General features: G+C 46.5%; 1 protein-coding gene across 7 annotated transcripts in view; it reads right to left on the bottom strand.

Moving 5' to 3' along the window:
• Window positions 1-21,020, bottom strand: part of sorcs1 (sortilin-related VPS10 domain containing receptor 1) — a 130,691-nt gene extending 109,671 nt beyond the window's left edge. For 4 of the 7 annotated variants that reach the window (XR_012927771.1, XR_012927772.1, XM_076035203.1 and 1 more), the window contains exon 1: window positions 19,922-21,019. Coding sequence is in view for 5 of the 7 variants with exons in the window: in XM_076035203.1 (XP_075891318.1) it covers window positions 19,922-20,566 (645 nt within the window). In the remaining 2 variants the exon portion in view is untranslated. Of the gene's footprint in view, window positions 1-19,921 lie in introns of all 7 variants that reach the window. The other 3 variants (XM_076035219.1, XM_076035226.1, XM_076035244.1) reach the window with 1 other exon arrangement.
• Window positions 21,021-21,267: the final 247 nt, after the last annotated feature.

Here is a 21,267-nt window from a genome sequence, read left to right as displayed (position 1 = left end):
GGCATTGTGTATTTTCGCCAAGACATCTTCGAAAAAACTCGCGATGAAAAAGCGAGCTACAAATGGAAGTATTTTCTTAGTTAATAAAGATATAAATATTACGAAACCATTTTATTGTCTTAGTTTAAGACTTTTTTATGGATTATTGACATCGTTGTTGCGTAACATTTATTTTTTTTTACTTTACAATGTTTGTCAGCCGGACTTCACGTTACTTGTATACCTCGTTGTGTAGCGACGGAGGACTTCTTCCTTTTTCGTCGTCTTTTTCTTTTTCTCCTTCTTCTTCGTTGTCGTCTTCTTGACAGACTGGACGTAGCTTTGGCGTAAGGCCGCCCCCCACAGTCTGAAGACGTAACTGCACTTAAGGGGTGTCCCATTTCTAAGTCACAAGATACCCTTACACTTATTTTTGAGGGCCAAGATTGAGAGCCAACGATTGAGGGTTAAGGGCGAGGGTTGAGATTGAGGAGTTAAGGGAGGAATTGGAATTGGCCCCAAGTGTGTTTTTGATCCCCCTGGGATATAAGAGGTCTTCTGAGGAGACATGTTGCAGTTGAGTCATGTTGTTTAAAATTTCAACTGACAAAAGTAGCATTTTATCTCTCATCAATCAAGAACGTATTGTTTGCTCAAGTGCATACACCGATGGCAAGGCGCCGCGCAGCATAATCCGATCACATCTTCCAAATTGGTTGCAGCTGCTCAACCGTCTGAAGCCCCTCCTCCAAGCTAAAAGTGTTGGCTCAGTCTCCACCAAATATTTTTTGAGCAAACATCCCGTGTCAGTCCGACATTAAGTCCTAAATCATTCCCTCTTAATGAGGAACGCTTATTATGTATTCACATTCATTTCATGCAAAATTAATTTGATATGAAGAAAAAAAAAAGCTTTAATTTCTCCTTGCGCTGACATTGCTTTGGCTGGAACCGTAGTGATGAGCCAAATGTGTGCGGAGAGACGGGCAGAAATAGCAAAGGAGACTGAAGCTGCACATTAATCACTAAAATTAACAATTGCATGATTGATGGTAATAAAGGAAAACCTCGAGCCTCAATCGTCCCCTACCCTTTGAGTTCCATTAGCCAAGTTCCGTGCTGATGTGGACGCAGCAGATGTCACTTCTCCTTTGTTGCTTTATTGCCACGTCGAGCAGCGCGGAGGCTCCACCAGGAAGGGCCCAGGGTTTCCCGTCGGGATGTGAAAACAGTATTGTCAGGAACAAAGGGTGAATATCAGAAGGTATCAGACTCTACCTTCTGTCTGTGAAGCAGCCTGGAGCTGGGAAAAATGTGCATGGTGCCATAAAAAGTAAAGTGGAACTAAAAAGCTTGGAGGGGGATTTTTCTTTTTCTTAAAAAAAAAAACAAACCTACCTTTTGGATATCATCAACATAGCACGACACAACCATCTGCTGTGGGTAGAAATACTAATTAAAGTTGCTCTAATTATCTTTTCCATATGGATTCTGGTTGACATGACAGAAAAAAGTCCAACCAATCGCACAACAGCTGTGTCATTCCAAAAGCTCTTGCCCAACAATTAAAACCTATGAAGTGCTGGTAAACCCACCGTGAGGCACAAAGAGGCTCATTGATGTCTCCCTCCTACTTTGCTGAAGAGCAGAGCATTTCTTTATTCCATTTTTTCCCCCCGACAAATCAACTCATCAGCGCAGTACAGAGGGATCAAGCCAGACTGAAATTTGCTCGGGGTAAGAATGTGAAGTCCTTTGATTGAGGAACACGGTAATAAGACCCTCACCTGAAATAGACAAGACTCTGGAGCCCCCAGGCCAAGGAAAACGCAGGAGGAAACCTCATTAGGGCGCTTTTTTTTTTCTAGACTGCTGCCCCTTCACAATGTCGAGCTTGAGGAACCAAAATTTAAGGACAGTGGGGAGAAAGAAAAAAAGAAAGCAGCAACCTGGAGAAACAAAGGCACCGCGATGCAAGGGTTTGCCTCGGTGACACTGAAACAGACACTTTCTGGGGAAAAGAAAAAGAAATGCTGCAGAGCTGCAAATTTCCTACTGCGAGACGAAGCAAGAAGCAAGAAAGTGCTCAAACCAGCAATATTTCACATTCCCAAGTGGAGGAACGGAAGCTCCTGCATACGAACCTCATGCAAACAGAAACAGAGCCTTCCTGAGATAACGGACGGGGGGGAAAAATCTCCACAAGATAAAAATAGAGAGCTTCAAACACGTCTAGACTTTGTTCGGTTGCTTTCTGAGTGAAGAAACCTCTTGCGGAGAGTCGACACCGCTGCTCCTGCGGAGATGCTGGCAGAATTATCTTCAAGGGCAGCTTGAACTTTATGGTGCCAAGAGAAATGTGCTTGTTGTGTTTTTTGTTCTAAATTATTAGAAAGCTTGGGCGAAGTGAGTAATTTGAGGCAATTGTACGCTTAAAAACAACACAGCCAAGCTATTCTTTTTTCTTTTAATAATGGGGCAGCTTTCTCTTGTTGCTGCTTCTTGTTGAACTACCAAAGTCTACTAAGTCTCAGAGAAACAGCAACCCAACTGGCTCAACCAAGCTGCTGGGCAGATGAAGTGATCAACACTTCCAATGTGAGAAAGTTAGATTTTGTTCAAAAACAAAAACCTGTTGCCCAATATTAATAGTAAGATGAAAACTATATTATTATTATTATTATTATTATTATTATTATTATTATTATTGGACAATAGTTGTTTTTTTTGCAGATTTTAAACAGATAACATTTTTTTTTCCAATTAAGGTATTTAAGAAACAGAAATGCGAGATTTTACATTCCAGAAAGTCTGCAGTGTCTCAGTTGACTCGTCAATTTGCTGGTTGATACGTTCAACCAAAGTTGCAATTCTGGAAACAAAGATGGTTCACCGAGTATGTGTTTAATGTTTACTTGTTGTGGGCAAAACCACGTCAAAGACGTTGTCAGTGTTGTCAGAGTGGCAGCTTTCATTTAAGAACGATGACACCAAATAAAAACCCTGTGTAAACTCGGCAAAAACCAATTTGAATAAACAGCTCAAAGTGGGATACATAAAAAGTGAGCTGACGTTTTGCATTTAAAATTATTAAAATACAGAAAACAAATAATATTCTTTTTATATTTGTATTTAATTTTGACTAATAGGGTTATCATCCACTGCCAATTTATGTGAATATTAAAAGTAAATCTAATTGCATGGATCCCTTCATTTAAGTAAAAAAAAAAAAAAAAACCCTGAACAAAAGCCAGCCAAGAGCAGCACAAACTCTAAAGACATTTACCTTTGCAATAGGAAAAACACATGGTGACTGATACTGTAATAGCTACTTTTATCTCTGACTCTGGCATAACACAAACTTTAAACCGGCAACAGCAGATCCGCATCCACCTAACGCACCTCACCCACTTTCACAGCAGCAAGCAGTGAACCTCCAGGGTGACCAGAGGATGTTGCTCTCCGTAAGCCCTCGGTCTGTATTGTTCTGCCGGCAATGTCATTAGCATCGAGCGGCATCAGTCCATCCACCGCTGTTTGTTTTCTTATCGACTTGGTGGGGGCGGGGGTGGTGGTGGGAGGAGCAACTGTTTTGAAGGGAGGAAGAAGATGAGATTTGCATGGATTCGCATGAGCTGGCCCAGCCAGTAAACAAGAGGGAGGATACACACACACTCACACACACACACACAGACAGTGCGATGTCACTTTCTACTGCAGTTATCATTATGCCACTACTCCCTCACACCTCAAAATGAGTTTTTCCTTCGGCCTGATGGGACGAATTCTGTAAAAGGCTCAAATACAAAATTTGGTCAGAGTGATCACATCAGATCAGATGAGCCTTTACTAATCCTACAAAAATAATTACAATATATGAATAGTGAGTATAGATTTGCAGCAATTCGTTTAGGAAAGCCTCACAATGCAGGATAGGTGGTAGTTCACCACAAAAGAGTTGATAACTATCATATAATCGTAAAGAATCATTAAAGTCTACAAAATCGCAACAGCATTTCAGTGGTAGTATTAAAGAAAGAAAGTGTAAGAACCGAAGTCTTGTTTGGATGTCTCAGTGTCTGTCTGTGGGTTTTTTTTATCTTTGCTTTTTGAGTTTGCGATAATGAGTTTAACCAGCTGTGTTTCTTTGTTTTTGAGCTTCTGCGTTGACATGCATGACCATTAACAGTGTTTCATTGTTGCTGACGAAGTGCAGCGATCAGAGGAGGAAAAACAAAACAAAGAAAACAACAAGTCTGCCGCCCTGCTGTTCCTCCCATCATGTGAGTTGTACACGATCATCCTGCTACCTGGCTACCGGTGTGAGGTGAGCGCAGCAATAAAGAAAAAAAAAAAAAAGATAATGTGTCTCGGAGCGACAGACTGCGACGTTCTAAATGTGCCCACTACAATTTATTAAAATAACAGCGGAAATGTCAGAGTCGCGTCATGCTGAAAACACTGCACTGCACTTTTGTTTTTGCTTCTGTCTCAGTTCAGCCTGGAAATGACACATCGTTTGTCTCAAGAAGTTCTCTCGAGTTCGGAAAAAAACCCAAAACAAAAGACAAATTCAATATTGTGTGTTTGTGGGTTTTTAATCTTTTCCCCTTCCAATTATTCTCACACACCTGCAGCAGACATTTAAAGGTCTCTCTCCCTCTCTCTTTCTCTTACTCTCTCTCTCTCGCTGCTTTTCTTCCCCACAGGTTACATAAGCTCGTGTTTGCCTGGCGAAGGCGCATCTCGGTATCCAAACACGGCAGACGCATTGTCATTTTCATCAGCGACGCCTCTGTTCCCCGCACCTCCCCGTCTCTAACCCGATTCAGTCAACATCTGACAACAGAGAGTGAGATGGAAAAAGGAACGGGGAGAACGGGGGTGGGGGGGTGGAGGTTGAAACGGAGCCCCTCACAAAGCAAACACTGTTCGCGGCTTCTTCGGCGTCTCAGAGGGAATGCGAGCAGTGCCATGTTGCGGGGTTTGCGCCTTTTTCTTTTATTTCGGCGGGAAAAACACTGCTCGGGTTTGAAATGTATTATTTAAGAAGACGAGAAGAAAAAAACCAAAAAAACGGCCAAACGATCAGAGGGGACTTGCAGCAGGAGGCGCATTGCCAAGTGTCAACGACGCACTCGGACGTCTACGCGATAAACTCATAACATTTTCCTCATACAATCGCCAAGCGGACGAGTGCTGTATCGCGCCTCGACGGCAAACACGAGCCCTCGGGCCGTTGCACACGAGCCACCGAGTTAGCAGATAAACTCGCAGAGTTTCTTCCAGAGGTAACCTTGACCTTGCAGGGGTCCTGCAGTGGCGAGCATTGTAGTAGCGAAAGAATGGTCCTATCGCTCCCAGCTCCATTCCCTGATGCGGCGGAGTCGACCACTGATCCAGAGTAGGGGTGCGCCGTGAAAAGAGGGGGTTGCAGTACCATCATTATCATGCTCATCGATGTGGCTGTTTTGTTCATGGATTAAAGGTCCAGTGTGTAATACTTGGTCATAAATACATTAATAAAAGTGGCTCCTCGCCCTGAGAATGGTTCTCATATGTATGCAAATGTAAATATATACATATATATATATATATATATGTATATATATATATATGTATATATATATATATATATATATATATATATATATATATATATATATATATATATATGTATATATATATATATATATATATATATATATATATGTATATATATACATATATATATATATATATATATATATATATATATATATATATACATATATATATATATACATATATAGACAGAGGTCTTGCGCCTCCAAGGATATTTCTCTAAGGATATATATCAAGGAAAATATTTATAAGAAAGCCGGTGTAGACAATCTAGCCCGCCTGAGCATTTAGTATTTGGGGTGAACGCTCACGTCCTTAAATAAACCAATAAAGAAGTTATCCGGGTATCCAGGTTGGTTTGCGCAGGCCTCTGTAGTTCACTGGCAAGCTCAGGAGAGGGAGGGTGAGTGGGTGAGCACTGCAATCTAAAATGTAACCACTTGATGTTGCTTTTCTGTCTCAGAATCTCTTAACACTTAACATTTAAATCTGGGCAGACTGGAATTGGCTGAACACACATCCATTCCAAGACCCTAAATTTTACATGTGGTCAATCTATCTATCTATCTATCTATCTATCTATCTATCTGCTTCTCATAAGATTGTTCATTTTGTGTGGGGGGGCTTGTCATTTTAATGACTAGTGGTCCAGGGAAGGTCTCCCAAGCACGCCTGAGTGATGTAGCCCAACAGGAGGGCCATCTGGCACCAAGGAGCGCTACCTGACTCTGGCCCCAACTCCAAGGCCACGGGCGACTGGTCAAGCTGGCCAAGACATACCTTGGCAACCTTCCCAGATATGGAAAGACACCATCTCGCATTGGACGGACCTCCCAGCATGGTGGTCCTCTGGCTGGAAGGTTACCAAAATGAGCAAAGGAAGCTGAAAGGGCAGCTCTGCAAGAGATTTGTGTGCAAAGAGCTTCAGAAAAAAAAAGATGCCTCTGAAAAAGCACCATTAAGAGAGAGGTGGAATGACACCGCTGACGACCAGTTTTTGGTGTGTACGCTTCTCACCATCTCCTGACAAACAAATAACACCTGTGCAGCTTTATAGTCCACAGTCTCTTGAAGATTTCTTAAGAATATTAAAGGTAAGGCCCTGACATTGGTGAACCTGTCTTCTCATTTGCCTCCCACAGCCATACACCTCCACAGAAGAGCACTCAAGCCAGCGGTGAGTCATACACCTGATATCCCCGCTGCTACTCACAGAATAGTAATCACACGCAGTAACACCTTGTCGAACGCAGACTCCTTCTGCATTACATTAAGAGCCGCAGGAACGGTGAGGTGCATGGTGGGAGTGTTGGATTAGGTGTGACTGCCACACCTTTCCCATTAGGCTTAGGTTGATTTCTTCCAAAGGACCCCTGGAGCAGTGCAGTCCCAATTTACAAAGGTTTGCACTAGTGCCCAAGTGGAAGATCTGACTAATGAGTCTAATGTGCTCAAACCCATTCACACAATGTACCATTGCCACTCCTGTTTCACATAAAGAGCCACAGTATATATATTTTTCATTTTTTTATTCTATTGAATGCTGGGTAGATAACACACACACACACACACACACACACACACACACACACACACACACACACACACACACACACACACACACACACACACACACCTTGCTCTGCATTATGTCAGCTCTGCGAGATGGGTCTGTGTTGCTTTTGCTTAATAGGCTGACCCCTATTTCAGTTTTTTCCATTACTAAGCCAGACAGCAGGGGCTCTTCAAAAACAAACCCATAATAAAACAACCATAAAATAACACATCATAACTTAATAACCCTTGTCTGGCATAAAGCCCAAGACTCTAAATAGATTTAAAGACAAAAAAATATATTATTTGCACTCATTTCCAAAACCGATTGAATTTTGAATAGACTGCAGCATCTTCACTTCTGTTCAAGAGTAAAGATGTAGGTCTGGGAAAAGAAGCTGAATAATGCTCTTTATAACTCAATTCATAGTCTGGAGCGGCAGTATGAAGCTAATTTAATTATTCAGTTTTCCTGTTGTTAGCATTCAATTATGTTCGATTTTTCTCCCACCAAAACATTGCTTTGGCGTGCAGTCCAAAACTTTTCGGACAATAAGGAACTTCTCTTGACCTTTTCATGAGCTCGGCGGCCAGGATGAGACAGCTTTTCTTCTTTCAAGCAATGCCTCAAACTCCTTTTCTTTTCCTCCACACATGCATCACTTGAGTTTGTAGAGCCGTCTAATGCTCCTCACGCTGCTGATAGCCTCGCTTTAGTCGAAAACAGGTGTTTCATGTATGGCCATGTTCTGTGTCTCGTCCGCTCGCAGCCGCTGGATATTTTCTAAACATGATTTATTGCCGCCGCTGTGGCTGTACTGTCGACAGCCTTTACTCCGCCTGCTGCGGAATGAGCTCTGATGGCCCGGTGCCGGTTCCAGGAGCCCTGACAAGGAAAGCTGGGCTGATCAAAGCATCATCGGTGGCATACATGGAAATTCACATGCTAATGACGGGAGCTGAGCTAAATGCGTTTAGACGTCAGCAGATGTGGCAGGTACTGTATCTCCAGATGTCTTCATCTGTCCCCGGTGTGTCTTTTCAAGGAGGGCCCCGTGCACAGATGGGCTCTGCCAAAAAAAAAGTGGAAGTGATTTATTTTTCTCGGCAAGCGTCGGCGGTTCGTAAACTACACGGACACCTCTTGCAGGGCATTGCCAGAGAGGGAAATAAGCAGCTATAGAGGAGCTATTCAGAGCCGGTGCCAAAAGTCGGGAAAGAAAGTCAGCCAGTTTGAGGTTAAAAGACTTTGCAGTGAACAAAGCTGATGGGTTTTCTCATATGCCAACGACACGATTAGTTCCTACTCGCAAATTGCTATTTTGTAAGGTCGACGGTTCCAAAATGTGTGTTTCTTATTCCGATAAATGATGAATTCCAATGAAACAATAAGGTTAACACTCTTTAATAGTTGATGCGTTGTTCATGTGATTCAAAGAAAAGATGGCTGAGATTAATAACCCAAACAGGTCCACTTTTACCGTCACGTGCCTCTAACTGCAAAATTGACTTTGTACAAGTGACAGTCATCTTCAGTCAGGGCCAAGAAACTCGTCTTACCAAAGCTGACAGCAGGTAACAGCAACCTTCAAAGACGGGAAAAACAAAGCAAATGTAGATGTAAACCAACGGGAACAAACAGCTCTTTGGGATTTTAGGGATGTATTTCTACGACTCTGGAAAATTTGGAGGGTTTTTTGAGGGTGTTTCGTTGTCTGTCTGCTCAGAAACCTGCTGATGCAAATGAAAAAAATACCTTTATTCCTTTTGAACAGACACCAGCGGTGCACTAGACCACAGAGTAAACACAGCCGCATAAACGATTTACTCCATCCTTCTTCATAAGCGCTGTCGAGGAGACGCCTGGCATTGTTTCCCGAATGATCGTCGCTCTCTGCATCCTTGGAAACATGAAGAAAACGCAGCTATACAAGAGGAAAGAGGAGCGACTGACTCTTTTTCTCACGTTGATACACATTTAACTGGTGTTAGCACAAAGTCGGTGCTGTGGAGAGGAAAAAAAACAAACACTCTATTTGTGACAGTAGTTGGATCTTGCCTGAAATACACAGAGGCTGAGTGACGCCCTTCAGAGTATCCCAGCAGGAGGAAAACCTCAGCGGTGACATAAATCTGGTTCCGCTGAGGCCTGAAATCCGGCACAAACAGCCGTCCGGTGTTCTCGCATTAATTCTCCTCCTCCGTCCACCCAGCGCCGTTCGCTCGCAGGGTTCCTGCTTTGCCGCAGCAAGTTGTTGCAACCTTTAAGTGGATTCGCTCCCTTCACCCTGACATTTAGCCACGCTGAATCTGTGCAATCAGTGTGTGTTAGGGAGGTGGGCGGGAGGGAGAGGGGGGGGTATCAGTTACAGCTGTAAACCTGATCGGCCTCTCCATCAACACACCTCGCTTGGTCGGTCTGTCTGTCTACCTGCCTGTCTGTCTGTCTCCGTCTTATCTCACCATCGACCAACACCTACTCGTCTCGCGGCCTCTATTCCCTCCGTCTTCCGCCTCGACCAATTACGATCCAACCCGCTCGTTTGCGGCGCTAATGTGCCACCGCGCACCCCTGCGCTAAACAGAAGGCGCTAACTCGGCTATTAGCGGAGCACCTTAAACAGCCGCATGAATATGGAGACCTGATCCGTCGGGTTCCCTAATCGTATGCGAGTGCCAAGACTCCGCAGCAGGCAATTATTTTCAGGTCTTTTTCTTCCTTTTTTTTCTTCTTTTAAATAATGTTAATGAGATAACGGCCGTTAAAATATTCAGCACTCGACGGCTCCCCGTCCAGAATGTTCGCTCGATGACACTTTGTGATGTTCTCGGTGGTGGTTCTGCAGCTGGCGCACATGTAGGCGTGCACGGCTACACGCACGCACACACACACACACGCACACACACACACACACACACACACAGAGCGGCACCCCCTTAGAATTGAGAGGCTTCCAAAGAATAGAAACACTGTGTGAAGTTCAACCCGCGTGGAAGATAAGAGAGGGGGGAAAACAAGCTCGGCATTGTTAGTACTGTACTTCTGTTCAAGCAGCACCGTTTGCGGCGGCAGACATTGATCATAATGAATGGCACTGTGATGCCAGCTCATTAGAAGATTTGGGAATTTGCAGCGTCGGGTCGTTCGGCGCGTGCCGAGGCAGGAAGTAGGTGGGCAGTTGAGACGGTAGCAGGAACGTAAAAAAAAAAAATAAAAAAAGAGGATGGGGGCGGGCAGGGGGGAGTAAAGGTTGTGTGTTTGAACATTAAGTCTCTGGTACGTGTCAATTTAAAGGAACAGCATCCACAGTGAGCAACTCAAAGTTTTCTTCTTTGAGCACTTTGAGAGACGCGCAGCAGGAAAGCAGGTTCTCCTCATCGGGAACCAGTGTTTTTACACCCCGCCGTGTCTGGAGGAAGATGTTTCTTCATATGTTTTTTTTTTTTTTTTTTTCCAATCTGCTCGCTGCTTTTTTTCTCTCTTCAATCTGCCCCTATTTGACTCCTTCGCTCTCTTTTCGGAGCCATTTCAGCGTCTCTGTCCCCGCCTCCTACCAGACTCGGTCAATTAACTTAGCCGGCCATCTCATCTGGCTCCTCTCAGTCACACGGCCAGCTCTCAAGGAAGTGGGAGAAGGAAAAAAAAAAACCTTTCTCGTCCCGCACAGACAGACAGACAGACAGACACACGCCTGCGCTTTTACAGATTGGCCGAGGATTCAATCCTGCGCCACAGAAAAGCGTCCCGGGCGATTGTGAGCGCGATCAGCGACTGAGATGGGAACTGTCTGGCTCCTGAAGGAAGACCTCTGGCTGCCTCGCAGCCCCCCACCGATTCATCCTTGTCTATTTGAATTCTTAAGAGGCGGAAGGCGCTCTCAGAGGAAGCGGGCGATGTATGAACGCCGTGACCACGACCGAAGACGCGCAGGCAGGAGGCATCGGGAAGCATCTCGGGATGGAAGGGACTCCTGCCCCGCTGCTCTCCCTCACTTAATACTCTCTGTGTAGCGTATGAATTACATTTGCTACCCCCCTCCGTCCCCCGCTACCCCAACCCAAACTGTCACAAGTGTTCCAGGGCCAAATCTGATGTGCGAGGGCGCCCCCCGAGGGCGGAGATTCGATCTCCCCCAGAACGCCATCACCTCCATCACCACCGTTCACATCAGAGTGTCAGTTGCACCACAGATGTTTGTGTGTGTGTGTGTGTGTGTATTGGGGGATGGGAGGGGGTTCTGGGTGTCCGGCCGTCAGGGGGCCCGCGACCAATCAGATTGAGCGTCCGCGTGCTGGAGACGCTTTTAAAAGTTGACGGTTCTTATTTCTTTCCTTCCACGGATTTCAGCGTTTCACCGTACCGGCGTTTGCAGAGAATACGTTTTTTTCTAAAAAAGAAATCAACATTGTCTTTGTGACAGCAATAAAAAAACAAAACAAACACTGTCAGAATGACTGATGACTTCACCCACAGCCAGTTGCAGCAGCTCTCAGACCGGATAATATTAACTTCTCTCACGCCGGAGGGGAGTAAATGCAAACTCGCCAACATTGTTTTTATGAATTTTCCTCCCAGCCAATGGCTATTGATTTTCTTTTTCTATGTTTAGTTGGTTGAGGATTGTTTTAGTTGACTTGGTTCAGGGTAAAATCGAACAGAAAGATTTCCGTGACTTACTGCAGATTTAGCTGTCAATAGCATTCTTCAAAATGCTCCATTTTGACAAATTCTATTCAGAATAAACTCAAGTCAGTGGTTGCCACTTTCACATGCAGCTCCCACTGAACCATGTCAGCCTGTAGAGACTCAGATCAGGTGACTGACTGTTAAATGTGATGTGCTTGACGTCGACATCCAAACTAAGAGGCGACGTCCCCTCCGTCCTTCTCTGACCGTGAAGCCGGTGACCGAGGCAACTTTGCACCTGCGGCACTTTTCTCCGGCCGTGACCTTTTTGCCTGATTCCTCTTCATGTCCCTCTAACGGCTTCCTCTGATCCCCCCTCTCCTCGAAAAGTGCCGTCCGCTTTCCATTCACTTCCTGCCGGCTTCCTCTTGACATTATCGACGGCTGCGCTTTCACTATTCGCCCTCCTTCACCTTCATCACCATCGCTGGCCATCTCAGCGCACGAAGCACCAGCAGCTAAAGGACGACAAAAAAATCCAAGACACTGATGATGACCTCCCTGCCTATTAGCGCTGTTGTTTCTCTTCATAGCTGTAATAAAGCTCTTTTCTTTTCATCTCTGAATCCCGTCTCTTCTCCACGACCTTCTGGCGGCACTCCAACGCAGCACAAAGCAGCTTTGGTACCTGCTTTGCAGAGCAGATGCCTTCCTCATCCTCTCATCCACCTACCTACACCGCCTGCTGCTGCTGGAAAGCGAGCTACCACACTGTGGGAATCTTCTTTACTGGCACGGTGAACCAACTACAGTAGATGATCAAATCCAATTGATTTTACACGGGCCAGGATGGCAAAGGCAATTTGCCTCAAAGTGTTTTATATTCTCTGCAGATACAACAGCCTCCATCCTCAGACCTTCCAACTCAGTGAAGAAAGCCATAAAAAAAAAAAAAAAAAAACTTCTCGGGGAAACTTTCAAGATTGTTCAGACTCAACATACCAGAGACTCATCTCCTCTCCAGAGGATGCAGTGTCCTCTTCATTCAGATCTCTTGATGGTCTTCAACAGAACCAGTGATGTTTTGTGTCCCAAATTCCATACTGCATGTTGCACACTGCTATAGTTCCATGTTTTCCAATATTGTGCAAACAAAGTTCATAGCGTGTCGAAAAAATGGATATTTCCAAATGCAACCGGATCACTAACTAACTGCGACTCCTTTGTTTTCACAAAGTTCATTTTACCGATTACTGAGGCTGAAGATAATAGCCCTTGCATTTCAAATGGTATCTCCAAAAAAAGTACATCATAGAGTCTGTTAATCATAATTTTGCTTGATTCCTAATCCACTGGGACTGTGCACAGATCAAACGCTCAGGGCAACAGCTGTGCATTTTTGTGGCAGTGAATCAGCAGCAATATTTTAATTGCGTGATTAAAAAAACGGAGACAGTGCGACGACAAAGATCGCGCGAAAGAGATTCCGAAGAGCATCAAGAAGAAGTCCGTCGACCCTTCGGCGTCGGCTGAAAGAGGCCTTGGATGTATTAACTCGGAAACTGTTCAGTTTTGTTAGCTGTGCTAGTTTCACAGCACATGACTTCATAATTAAGTAACATAATGAGTTATTTGAGGGATTTTCATATGGGATTTTTTTTTTTTCTTTAGCGACTCAAAAGAGAAAACAGGACTGGGAACCTCGTTTGTTTATGAGCATATGTAGCCTGACGGCAAGTAAATGCTGCTCGGTGGAGCGTGACACAGTCCGCCTGCCCGATCTCTCCCAGGCATATACCCCGAGGATCACTTAGCCCACACTGTGGATTCGGTTATGCTTGTTGCTCCAGCCTGCGTGTCTTCTGCTTCTTCTTCTGCTTCTTTTTCTCGTTCTTTTTTTCCCAATTTTCTCCCCTCAGCAGGATGTTAAGTAACAGGTCTGAGAGAACACAGATTAGACCGCACTCACAGAGCCGCTGAACGCTAGCGGCCAGGTTTAGAAGCCCACGTTGCGATTTAGAGTGCTACATGGGATGACACAGGGTCCGCGTGAGGCGATTGGAGGGAGGGAAAGCAGGCAAGGGGGGGAAAAAGCAAGAAAAAGAAAAATGGGCATCGATTTAAGAAAAGAAGACAGCAGGAGAAGGAGGACTGGCAAAGAAATCAGTGTTCTATACATAGCAAATCCTTAACGAGGCACTACAACTGAAGAATGAAACAGTAGCTGAGGTCTGTATGGAATATTGAGCTGGAGTATTATGCAGATAAGTGATAAAAATTGAGTTTTCTGTAAAGGCTCTCATTCAGCCCTTTCCAGTGACATAGAGCTTGCAAAATTCAGCATTGTGTGAGTAAACATAAGGCGACGAGGAAAATTTTGCGCGCAATCAGCGAGCAGCTGTATTTGGAATTTAAATGTTGGATAGCCTCTTAAAGGGCCGGAGACAAACTGGGGTTGGGCTGGAACACAAATCCATTTTCTTCCCGCCTCACTAGTCCCGTCAGTTTAGCATATGTCCATCCCAAACCCAAAACATGGCATTTCTGCCAAATCAAAGGAGAAATTTTTGCATGTTTTTTTTTCAGCCTCGAACTTCAAACCCAAACCCCAGCGTGCCAGCGACAGGCTGCAAACGTCTCAACGTGTGAAGGCTTGGCGAGTCCAGGGGGAGGTTTGGGGTTGGTGGGGGACGGTAGGTCGTGGGAGTCCGTCTTTGGTGAGACAAATCAGCCGCTGGCAGCGAGGTGGCCGTTGCCATGGCTAGTGGAGAGCGCGCCGTGCACGCGCGCGCCGTGCACGCGCGCGCCGCTTGTTTACTCCCCCGACGGCCGGGTGGGGCTGTCAGCCGAGCCGAGCCTCTCACCGACACTTCAAAGTGAGCCCGAGTGATTGACTCCTCATTAATCTTCCCATGTGATTCGCGCAGAGGAGAGACGGCTGAGACGCCGCACATCCCAGCGGGGGTTTTTCCTTTTCCTTTTCCTGATTTCCGCCGCGCCTGTTTCACTTTGCCACGCTGCGTCTCGTCAGGACGTGCGCGCGACGCGTCAACAGCGACGGAACTTCTCAGAGTGACGGGCGACAATCCGCCGGAGCGGAAAGCGGCAAAGTGCTCGTTGCGCTGACATTTCGCAGAGTAAATAGTCCCGCCCTCCAACCTCCACACACTCCAACTCCCCACCCCCACCGCTCATGTTGCACATCCATCTGCGGGACGGGCCACCGCGGTGAAACTGCTCTTTACCTGTGACCTTTATCTCCGAGTCCGTCTGACGCTCTTCCAGCGCGGAAATCACAGTGGGCCTTCGCTCGATCAATTTTCCCTCTGCCGCTCTGCGCCTTCCCTTCATCCTTCTATTTCTCTGCAGCGGCCGCGGCGTCGCTCGCAATGTGAGATCCATTGGGTTCGGGGCGAGCCTCTTTTCTTTTGTGCGCGGCGACGCCCACGAGTTGGAACGGCCTCCGGAGCTTCATTAAAGCCTCGTCGCAGCCAAAAACGCTCAAACCCTGCCGGCGGTTGCATTGCGAGTGAGGTGGACTGGACTGATTTTTCACAACAGAGGAAGCCTGTGGCCACCCAACACCTTACTAATGACGCTGCAATGAGATTACTTCCATTGATTTGCTTTGGTTTAATTCAAGCGTTTCGATTCAAGAGGGTTTTTTTTAGGCTTTGTTTTTTTCGGCGGTGCAGCTTTAAGCGTTGTTGCCCTGGAGCTGGAAGGTTGAGGGTTCGATCAACAGTCGTGAGGCCTTTCTGTGTGAGTTTGCGTGGCCTCCCTCCAGGTGCTGCAGGCGCTTCCTCTCACAGCTCAAAGACACACGTTAGGTTGGGTGGCAACTTTAAATTGTCCGTAGGTGTCAAAGCAGATGCTTGATTGTCTCTGCATGGCCCTTCTATAAAGTGGCAACCCTTCCAGAGATGGATGGATGGATGGATGGATGGATGGATGGATCGACGCTCCAATTTCTTTCGCTGATCCGCTTTTGCTGCAGGGAGATTCTTTCTTTAGATGTGCACCAATGTTTTTTTACTACCTCCACCTCCGACTTCGCATCACTTTGCCGAGGAAGGTCGAGAGTCATCCCACGTAATGTTGAGAAACGACTCCAGTATTTCAGCCAAAAGGAAAAAGTTTAACAGCGGCGTCCAAATTTAATGGAGCAGCCTCTGCTCTGACGCTCCCCCCGGTTCACCGAAACTCTCTGGAAAGCCTTAAAGCTGAGGGAGCGACGCTCCGATCCCCTTCCATAATATGGAATCCACTCCACCGTTATTGCCTTGCGATTCCCACAACCTGAGGCATAAGGCAGGCGGAGATACTTAAGAAAACCACGCAGGAAAGCACAGCCGTTACGCCGCGTGACTGGGCAAGATGGATAATTCAAAAAAAAAGAAGACCTTGCTACAGTAAATGAAGAAAATGAGAAGCTCATTATAAAGTAAATCTAGAAATGTGATGCAAACAAAGACGGAGGTGCCAGCAGCTTCCCTCCTCCCAAGAGTTGGCCACTTTAAAAGACGCTGACCCCGGGGTAAACGCATAATGAGGAGCAAAATTAAAGCTCATAATGTGGACTGTACCCAAAATATAGTCAGAACATTACGCATAAGAAAATATATTTAAAAAAAAAAAAAACTCAAGAGGCTGCCTCTTTTTTATTTTTAAACTCAAATGGAAATGCAAGAAGACTTTTCAGCCCCCTCGCCAGGACCACTCCGCCGGTTCCCCTCATGCATGCAATCTGGGAGTCATTTTCAACTGCGCTTTTTAAGCCTCGGCATTCAAATCCAACCGAGAGCCTTTTTTTTTTTTACCATCTCAAAACCCTCTCTCTGGCTTTTTGCTATGGAAATTCGCATTCCTCATCGCCATCCCTTAAAGACAAAAGCAAACTCCTGCACATCCACAACTCCACCGACTGGCCGCAACCAGGCGCAGCAGCATGAAACCCGCACTGGCACTGTGTCATGAGAGAGATGCAGTTCCAGGCTCCCCCCTGCACCCCCCCCCCCCCCCCCACCCTCCTCACTCACTCACCTGCCCTCCCATAATGAGCCCTCCCCTCCCACTCCAGCGACCTGTGCCAGACTCTCGGCTCCTCTGATGCCAACCTTCTGTCTCCGCCACCCAGGACCAGGGACCGGACACGGAGCGCTCACTTCACAGCTCCGACCTCCATCTGGAATGTTCTCCCTCAACCAAGAAGGCAACAAAAGCACCTCTAGCGGTCACCGAGGCCTGAGAACTCTTGCATTTTTGTCTCATTTGAAATGACCAGCTTGTTTTCTTAAAATGCAGACAAAAAGCACATTTATCATTAATATATTGATTTTTCTGTTCAGAGAGAAGAGGATGCAACCAGTGTCAAACCGTGGGATGAAAACCAATGTTCGCAAAATGTTTAATAGGCCGAACTGGATCATCCAAAACAATCACATTAGTGTCCTCGCACTGACAAATGACAAATGTGCCTCCTTTATTTATTGTGGTTAGCTTCTGTTTTATTGCTTTTTTCTCCTGAGCTGGACAAAGCACACTTTATTTTTGTATTTTATAGCTTAAATATGAGCGTATTAAATTGTGCTCTTGACTTGTCCAGGGTGTACCCTGGCTTTGCCCTATGACAGCTGGGATAGCCTCCAGCAGACCCCTGTGACCCTGAGCTTGAAATAAGCGGGTATGGAAGATGAATAAATGAAATTGTGCTCTTGCATTGTATTGATTTTTTTTCTTTTTTTTTAAAGCTCAGCCCAATTTAACCATGAAGATATATTAATGTAAACTATTCTAATTGGCCATCACAGGCAGAATTTAAAACATTTAACATTTAACTTATTAGAATTAAGTAAACTTAACTACAAAATAAATACATAACAAAAAATTATTATTAAACTAAAAGCATTAGACTAATACTGGTAGACATGCACGTAGCTGACGCAGCTCTTTGACATCTGACCTGCATTGTGTGAAGCGCTTAAGCTTTTTATTATTAGCTCCTATTACTTTTGGTGAAAAAGCTTAATAATGTAGTACAGTGATATTGTGCATTTCATATTGGTGTATGTTTTAACTGAGGTGATAAATCTGCAATATAACACATTTTAGTATCATTTACTAAATTCCATTTGATTTTTTTTTTCAATTATTTCTTACTGGCAGATTCCCTCCCTTTGATGATTCTGCTTGTCGATGTTTCTCAACTCTTAATTACAACCTTCAAATTGGTTCTGGCTTACGCCGGCTGCCAGTAATCTTGGAATGGTAATAAGAAACGCTTTCTGAGACGGTGTGAAGGTTAAATATTAAGTGCATGAAAGCCTTTATCTGTATCCTTTTCACTATAGCTTGGCAGCGTGTTGTTGACTCATCGGTTTCTGCGGCGGCACAGATTGTAAAGAGGAAGGACGCCGGTTCCTGCTTATGGCAACAACCCTACATATTTAATGTGGGATCCATCCGCTGCTCTCGCGCTGCCTGCGGTAAGTTGTTTGCGTGCGCTGAAAGAACAGGGCCGAACCGCTTTCCGAGTTTCACAAGTGGCATCGATTTGCGTCTCGAAAACGCGAGCAGGCCTTTTAAATAGTAATGGCTTCTTTGTTTCTCAGAGCAAACAAACTGGCAGAAAGGCAAGTAGGGAAGAGTAAACAAAAACAAAACAAAACAAAGAAAGTCGGAAGCATCATATTTCTGATGCTCTTGGGAGTTGATTTTTTTTTTCCTCTCCTCCTGTTTGTGTCCTGTGCAAGGTCACTTTTCCTGCCGCGCTGGAGCAGTTATACATGTTTCACCGCGATGGGATTTGCTGCAGCGACGGTGGATTAGTCAAGCAGATGCAATACTGAGCTGAGCAGCAGGAGCTCCGGGTCATAGAGACTTTCTTCAACACGTTGTTGGACGACAATGCGCGGTTGTGTCTCTCTGCCTTTGATTGTCGGCCCATGTAAATTACATTTTTGACTCTGAGGAAGCAGAACATGTGTGTGTGTGTGTGTGTGTGCGTGAGCGCGTGCGTTAAGCCATCTGCACATGTTTCCCTCCTCAAAGTTAATTAAGTTAATTAAATTCAAACGTGGAAAGTTATATTTCATCTCAGATTATCACTTGGGATGCAACGAGGCATTTTTGTGCTCGGGTGTCAGCCACACCAGCTTGGACACAAGCTTTTTTTTTGGGTGGGGGTGGTGGTGGTGGTGGTCAGGGCAGGGGTGAGTTGGGGTGTAGTGGAGGGATGGGGGGGCGTCGGGGGGGTGGGGGGGGGGCTGGTTTCACTGCATCAGCCTGCATCAAGGCTGCAAGTTTGATCTGTTATTATCTCAACATCCCATTATTTACCTCTCTCCGATTTCTCGACTGGATCAACACATTTATTTTCCTTTCTGGCAACTTTTATTTTACACACCAGTTACTGTCTCTACTTGAAGAGTAACTGTAGGAAATCGCCTCCAATCCCGTCCTCTCACCCCTTCTGTCTGCACCAAAGATCGACGACGAGGCCTTTTTTCCTGCAGCAGCTCGCAGAAGTTTGCAGCCGCTGGAGCCCCCCCACCGCACCCCCACCTGCCCCCCTCCACCCGCCTGCCCCCACCACCGCCACCACCTTCCCTCGGGCTCAGGAAACCTGAGGAAGGCGAGTTCTCGCACTGCTTCCCCTCTTCCTTAACCTGCGGCGTGCTGGCGGGACTTCCTGCCCGCCTGGTCAGAGAGGCTCCCCGCTGCACCCGGGCAGCTTTAACCCCACATTAACTCTGCGGAAATCAACCCCCTTTCGTCTCTGCAGCTCACACACTTGCACGTCCACGGATCTCCACCGCCACATCCAAAATTTGGATCCATTGAATGTGTTTCTGTTGAATTTGTGTCTGTCTGTTAATTTGTTCATTTGCATTGGCTCAACCTGACTAAGTTTGACAGGAACTACAGCCTGTACCATTACACATCTTGGAGATGACAGTTTAATCAGGGAACCGCTTGCTCTCCCCGCTGTCTCACTATTTGTCTCTCTCTCACACACAAAACAGACACATTTTGTCTCTCGGTGTGCCACGGACCGCCAGCATAACTTCCACGTTTCCCCCCTCCACCCTTCCCTCCACCTTCTCCCCACACCTGGTCGCCCAGTGATGTTTTAAGGGGACACAGTCGGGCACTTACGCTGCTGTTCTGGCCGGACCAGTGCACCATAGCCTGGTTGTGGGATGAATCCCCGGTGAGGGCGAAGGTGGAGCTGTTCAGTTTTAGTTCCTCCTGCCTCGACGCGGCGGCTCTGCGCTCCTCTCCGCTCCAGCGCAGCTCGGAGCGCGGAGCCCTGCGTCCCGCCGCCGAGCCGGTGCCCTCTCCGGTCTGCTGACTCCGGGCTGGGTCGCTGCTGCTGCTGCTGCTGTCCCTCCTCGTGCGCTTCCCGGGTGGCAAACGCGCGCGGTCGCCGCTCTGGCCGCCGGAAAGTTTGGCGTTCTCGGCCAGCTCGCTCGCTGTATTCCGTTTGAGCCTCGGCCGCTCCAGGGCGCACTGAGCGGAGCCCTGTGGGCAGCGGAGGCGCCGACTTCCAGCACTTGTTGTCGCCGCCGCCGCCGCCGCGTCCCCGTGTCCATAAAGTTCCCCCTTTAATCCCGCCGCGGAGGACTCGCTGGCGTCGAATTTCAAGATCATTTCCTGGGCACGCCACTTATTCCCGGGCTGGCACGACCTGCAGGTGATTTCAGCCTCGGCGGCGGGAGAGTAACAAAGCAGCACCAGGAGGAAGAGGAGCCGAGAGCCTCCGTTTGTCCACTTTGGACGGAACCTGACCCCCGTCTCCATGGCTGGCTGGCGGTCTGGCGGTCTGGCTGGCGGAGAGGGTTGACGATGTGGACGCGCAAGAAGTCTGGTGGACGCTTCTGTGTGTCTGCTCGGGCTCGTCACTGAGAGAGGAAATGCGCTGCGCAAGTTGTGGCGTTGCCCAAATGCAGAGATGTAAAAAAAAAAAAAAAAAAAAAAAAGGGAAAGAAAGAAAAAAAGGAAAAAAGTGCGGCTGAGCTCGGTGTGAGTGGTCCAAGTTGAAGGATTTGATCAGATGAAGCGCGCGCACGGGGGAGGAGCTGAGCATCCAGACTGAGAGACTGCACGGCCGCCTTTTTGACCACGCTGGTTATCTCCCACTTGAAGCTCGGCTGTCATTAAAACCCTCTGTAATCTGCAGCCATTTAAACCCCCCATCACAGATTTTTTTTTTTTTTTCCTTTTCAAGATTTTTTGCCAAGCATTTTTTGCCTTCTCTCTCCACTGATGTAGATTTCATCAGCAGCCTGCCCTCAGGGGGGCAATAAATAGCTTATTTGGTAAGTGGAACTGAGTTATTTTGCCCATGGTGAACCTTTTCAGGTCTCCTTTAGAGATCAACCCGGGGCTTTAATTGGAACAAGCTAATACGCCACCAATTAAGTGCAGTGTCCGGGACTGCAGCTTCGATGATTTATTCAGCGGCGATAAAGAATTCAGCAGGCCACACAGGAACACGAGAT

Source organism: Nelusetta ayraudi, unplaced genomic scaffold (genome assembly GCF_046127955.1).
Source record: "Nelusetta ayraudi isolate G7.1 ecotype Tasmania unplaced genomic scaffold, CSIRO-AGI_Nayr_v1 ptg000004l, whole genome shotgun sequence".
Lineage (NCBI taxonomy): Eukaryota > Metazoa > Chordata > Actinopteri > Tetraodontiformes > Monacanthidae > Nelusetta > Nelusetta ayraudi.
This window is presented reverse-complemented; position numbering and strand designations above follow the sequence as displayed.